General features: G+C 41.6%; 1 protein-coding gene across 2 annotated transcripts in view; it reads right to left on the reverse strand.

The window, feature by feature from the left end:
• dcaf12 (DDB1 and CUL4 associated factor 12) overlaps nucleotides 1-4,927 on the reverse strand; it is a 16,613-nt gene extending 11,686 nt beyond the window's left edge. For both annotated transcript variants that reach the window (XM_084061204.1, XM_084061203.1), the window contains exon 1: nucleotides 4,404-4,927. In XM_084061204.1, coding sequence (XP_083917330.1) covers nucleotides 4,404-4,478 — 75 coding nt within the window. In that variant the 5' untranslated portion in view covers nucleotides 4,479-4,927. The remainder of the gene's footprint in view (nucleotides 1-4,403) is intronic.
• Between the last annotated feature and the right edge of the window lie 1,386 nt (nucleotides 4,928-6,313).

Here is a 6,313-nt window from a genome sequence, read left to right on the forward strand (position 1 = left end):
GCTATGATGTATGATCCCTTGAGTACACACGCAGTCTCATCATTTCCATCTTTTTGACCCTCCCTCACCTTTACAATTGTTCTGAGCTCTTTCCGCCCTGTGTGAGCCAGGCCCATCCCCCAGAGCCTGTCCTCCCAGTTCACTGACCCAGATTCAAGGAGCCAAATAGGTCAAAGGAGGATCACAGCTTACACGCACACACCTTCACAGACCCTTCCTCGGGAAAGGATGATACAACCAGTGCACATTCACCTATCTCAAGGAAGCCTCTGTCACATGGACAGCCGCGGGTAAACAACACAATGTCTTTCAATTACCAAGCTTATCCGACTGCAGAAATCATCTCACAACAGGGTTCACGCACGCACGATGAATGAAACGGATGTGTCTCATCAACACAGGGTAAGAATGATCGGGTGCTTATATAACTGACAACTGAAAACGATAGTCATAATAACATTGCACACTTTCTCTGGTGTGTACAGCCAGAGTTCCCCTTGCTGATCCAAGAAGGCCTATGCAGTGCACCACATGATCCGTGTGCGTATTTGGGCACAGTTGAACCAGCTCTGCTGCAGGGTTTGCCCAAGGGTTACGAGGTATTCAATGAGGGGATAACCTACACGAATCACACCAAAATGTTCATCATGATTGGAATACTCTTCGGATATTAATTTAACAGAGAGGAAATGTCCCTGCAATGTTCCCTCCCAGTGACGTGCCCCAATCCCTACACTGCAGTTTTGGAAAATGAAGGATTTGTATGTCCCCCAAATGACCTCAATGTTTATGGAGTAATAGTTTTTACAATTGATAAATGTGTAATCATTAATGTGGGCAGCTTCAGATGCACATGGGTACAATAAATAGTACCAATCACAACATTCTCTAATCATGGTTTGCTGGCCATCATTGTACAGAAATGTAATATGTTGCAGAGAAAGGCACTCGATACCTGCCAACACTGCTGACATCATTCTACTAATGGTTGGCTGTGACATACTGGACATATTCCTGATCTCCCACTGAGGTCTTGTTGGCCAGAAACTCCCAACGTGTCGTGTAGAGCACCTGCACAGGTATGGCATTCGAGCATCAGGTTTCTCTCCTTAACCGAGGTTCCAAATTGTGGCATAACTCCAGAAGGACATATCTTGGGAGATGTCCCCCTCTATGAAAAAGGCGATACGCCTAATCCACGAGTCGACTCTCGATTTTAATGTCACGATTCAACATTCGATTTTTATTTACTTTTAATTATTAGGGTATTGACTCAAAAAAAATACTTTTATTGGAATAATAACAATTATGAATAACAATTGAGAATCTAGAATAATGAAATGTTTAACATATTAATAAAATAAACTTTGTGCCCTAACAACAGTCATTGATATTTTCAGATTCGTCTTTAAGAAGATGAGTTAACGTTCTTTGAAAAGTTAAGATGTGTTCCGCATTCCAAGTGGTTATGACTGCCTTCCAAAGTTTGCAGGCCCTGGGGTAGACAACCCGGCCTGGCGGAGACCTGCACTCTGAGGAGAACACTGTTGTAGTTAAGGCAATCAATTCTACATGGCTCAGCCCTTCAGTAACCCTTGCCTTCAAATTCTCATACATCGCAGGCAACACGCTTGTGCTCAAATGTGATCTGCTTGCCACTTTGTAACGTGGTTCTAGAACGCTGATTAAATATTTAAATCCAGGGTTCTCCAGCACTGAAAAGGCTCGCATGTCACCCCGACTGTTAGTTATTTCTTGAGCGCGACCCGTGGGTCGAATTATGTGGGAGTTTGGGATTGTTGGCTGTGATCTTTTTACCAGACAGATGGGGAAATGAAAGGTAATGCACTATGCAGACTGGACTCTACAATGCAACACTACACTACCAGCGGTTTCTCTCTGTCAACTCGTCTGAGGCTCAATTTTGTCCAGTCGGAGGCACGTCTTCACGGAATGCACAGAAAAAACGCCGCCTTGTGGCTTCCCATGGCAATGATGTGAGGGAGTAACAATGAAATAGCGTGAGAATTGAGATATGGCTTGTAATTTCAATACTATCATCATCATCATTATATACTTCATTATACCATGATGAAGTATCCAAAGGCGTTCTGCCATGTGTTAATATCAAACTGATCTCTAAATGGGTCTATTGGATTTGGATCGACTCACCACACCACCAGTCATCTTATGAAACAGCCAAAGCTTTTTGGGTAACAGCTGCGCTCCTATCACCAACAGCCAAAGGTCAAAGCCTTGGCCTATAATCGTTTGTCACATCCCACAGTGTAGCTCTCTCTCTGCATTTCTGAAGTGGCAAGAGTTCCTATCCGTTGACATGGATAGGAAGAAAGAGATACATGCTGCATTCAGAGGGTTCTTGCAGGTGCAGTTAAGACGATTAGATCTCTCTCTCAGCTCCTAACAGCAATCTGATGTTCTATGTGCCAGCTGTGACAAAGACTTTATGTGTTGAGGGAAAAGTTATGCATAATAATGATATCTCAAATGTATGTCGCGCTTTTCCAAGTACCCCAAAAACGCTTCACAGGGGGTGTACTAGAAATTAAAGGGAAAGCCCTATCGCCCGAGGCATGGTACTTGGTCTTGGGGACCTCAAGGAGGTTGGTGTTACCAGACCTGAGGGAGCGGGAGGGGACATGAAGTTGGAGGGGGTTGAAGAGGTAGGGGGAGCCAGATTGTTCAGTGCCTTATAGGTGTTGAGTAGTATTTTGAAGTGGATCTGTGTTTGACCAGAAACCAGTGAAGTTCATGGAGGACTGGTGTAATATGGTCTCGGGAACGGGTAGATCTAGTTAAGGAACGGGTACTGGTAGATCAAGTTTAGGCATGAAAACAATTTTGTCTGCCATTCCATGACTTGTTGTAATGGTAATTCACAACTAATGATCATACTGTCCTAGACCAGAGAAATAAGTTAAACAGAAAATAAATCTTGAATAGAATGGTAGTCCTGACTCCTGTGCAATGGGCCTCATCTTATAACAGTGTCATCAACATTGATTGACCTTTGATGACTGACAGGGAACCCCTAACTGCTGCTGATGATCAGGTTGGCCTTCTTTGCACGCTTTCCTGCACCTCCTGTGTGTATGTGTATGGTACACTGTAAATCCTCAGTGTTAATGTATCCATTTGTAACAATGTTACATTTGTACACAGACTTAATTCATCAGTGAGGATATTACAGGAAATACTAGAAAAGGCGCTGTGTGAATGCAGTCCATTTGCTGCCAGTGCCAGCTCACCTGTCAGGGCAGAGCATCACCGTAGTTTGGCGTCAGAAATGAGGCCTCATGCTGCTCAATTCAACCACATTCACTCCATTCAAATGAAAACACCACTTAACATAGTTCCTTTTAGTTGTACCATGCTACATTTCGGTACTTCAAAATTTCCACGTTATTTTTTTTTATGTCAACGAAACACAGGCAGCCATTAGCGTCTTAACCGCCGTTTAATCTAATACAAAATGAACGTTTAACCGTCAAAACGATCGCACCGAGCGGCGAACAAAGACTCGTGTTGCCAGATTAAAAGGTGTTTCGTACAAGTTACGCATTTAGAATTAGATTCATTTTGAAATTACGATAAAACGGGGGTGAGATTATTAATGCTACTTCACGTTAGCCTAGCTAAGCTAAAAACCAGTGTGAGCCAGCTGTCCGTCGGTCGACCGACCAACGTCCACCTCCAACGGACCGTTTTGCGTTCGTGGACGGTCGGTTGTTCCCGACCGCAAAGCAATAGGTTGATATCGTTGTTTATTGTGTTATTTCAACGCGATCACATTCCACGTCGGCTTAGTTAGCCGACGTTAGCTTAGCATGCATGCTAACACATTGGTTGTGGGAAAAGTACCCTCATTCTTTACTTAAGTAAAAGTAGTATCAATACTGCAATGTAGAAATACTCCGTTACAAGTAAAAGTCAGGAATTCTGAATTTTTGAGTAAAGGTACAAAAGCATTGGTTTCAGAATGTATTTAAAGTAGCAAAAGTAGAAAGTACTCATTGTGCAAGTTTTCATATGTATAAAAAAATCGTTTGAAAATAGCAGATCTACAAGCTCACAATGGATCGCGATGCGACGCATTGTGAGCTTGTAGATCTGCTATTTTCCAACGGCCGAAATGTATAGGGGCTTACGTGAATGTATGTTTTGTAATGACAATCAAAATCTGCAAAGTAACCAGCAGTGGCGTAAAAGCATAATATGTGCATCTGAAATGTACTGGAGTAGAAGTAAAAGTACAGAAAATGTGGAAATATCCTAGTAAAGTAAAAAATAAAAAAAATAAAAATTGCACTTGAAGTACAGTACTTGAGTAAATGTACTTAGTTATTTCACACCACTGGTGGTGGTGGTGTGTAACCGCCTACCTGTTGTTGTTGCTCCTTGTTGTTGGTGGTGGGCTCTCCTGCCTTCCTTTTCCTGCTAACTGTTTTTCTCGCCATGGTGGTGGTGGTGGTGTGACACAACAGCAGCCAGTCTGCTCACCCACATGGAGGACAACAACAGAGACACCACTAACTAACTACCACCACTGGACCGAGGAGCATATAATAATAACGATACTAAAACGGTTAGCTTAGCTTCAGACCGTTCGTGGCCTCCTCCTCCTCCGGCCAGGAGGAGAACAGGAAGGCAAGCGAAGCGCTAATATAAAAAGGGTGAGGTTAGCTAAACGGCTAACGTTAGCTTCTCTAACGAGAAAAAAGGGACCAACGTTTGAGTTAATTAAAATGACAGACTAAGCAAACAAAAAAAGGCTTGTTGTATCTCTCTCCCCTCCTCCCCTCCGGTCTTTTTTCTATTTCTTCGCGTGTCTTTTCTCTTCTTCTTCCCCCCATTCGAGTCAAGTCAGCAGAGGTAAAAACATTGGGCCCTCTTCAGTCCGCTGGCCGCGCAGACGCACTCACTCTAATAATACATCAACAACAAGGAGGACGGGCGGCTGTCAGGGTTGCCAGATCTGCTTATTATAATTTCCCCGCAAGATTCTATTTGAAAATAGCCGACCTACAAGCTCAAAACGCGTCGCATCGCGACGCGTTGTGAGCTTGTAGATCGGCTATTTTTAAATAGCTGATGTATATGTTAAAGTAGTCATGTGGGCCCATAGTCGCTTCTTTTGGGCTGGTTTTCCTAGACCTGGTTGCTTGTTTCTCTCACAGAATCTGGCAACACTGGCGGTTGTACGTGAACGTATTACGTAAGAAGAAAAAAAGAGAAGGCGTGCGCGTAACCCGGATTCAAGATTAACAACAAGGATTGATCGGTGACGTCATAGCTGTAATGTGGAAGTGCTTGATAAAAACGTCTCCATCAAAAATAAAAACGTCTGGAAACAAGCAGTGGTGTAAAAGTAACTAAGTACATTTACTCAAGTAGCCTAATGTATTCCACTACAGCTCAGAGTCAAATATTATACTTTTACTCCACTAGAATTATTTGAAAACTTTAGTTACTAACTAGTTACTACTTTGTAGATTTTGATTACAAACCATACATTATAACCACTTCAGGAAGTTCAGGTCTATTTAAACTGATTATTTGAAAAAAGCCGATCTACAAGAAATGCGATGCATTGTGAGCTTGTAGATCTGCTATTTTCAAAAGAGTTTTATACATTTGAAAACTTAAACTTGTGAAATGGGACATATTCTGCATAATGAGTACTTTCTACTTTAAGTACATTTTGATACCAATACTTTTGCACTTTTAATCAAGCACATTTTGAATACCGAACTTGTACTTGTAACCGAGTATTTCTACATTGCAGTATTGATACTTTTACTTAAGTAAAACATTATAGTACTTCTTCCATCACTGAAAACAAGTATTATTATTTTACCCTTTCCTGTATTGTTGTATGATTATGATTGCATGCACATAATATGTGCGTGTATTTACATGTAACGATATATTACAGATGATGATATGCACATTCATAGGCCTATATTTGCATTTAATGAAATGTATTTGAATGATATGCAAACATATGTACAATTATATGCACATGTAATGATATGCAAATAAACAGGCCTATGTAATTATATGTAGTGACATACAAATGCGCATGTAATGCATTTAATGATATACACATGTTTATTTGCATGTGGTTATTTGAGCACAAATTGTGTCACCAATCACCATAGGTACTCTAGTCTGGACGACTAGACCCACCTCAGTGACCCCACCTACTGGTATTTATAAACACATACACGCACACAGACCGTTCCTCAATAGTTCAACCTGCTACTAAACTATTTGATCCCAGACTAATCTC

The sequence above is a fragment of the Gymnoscopelus microlampas genome (genome assembly GCF_963454915.1).
Source record: "Gymnoscopelus microlampas genome assembly, chromosome: 7".
Taxonomy (NCBI): Eukaryota; Metazoa; Chordata; class Actinopteri; order Myctophiformes; family Myctophidae; genus Gymnoscopelus; species Gymnoscopelus microlampas.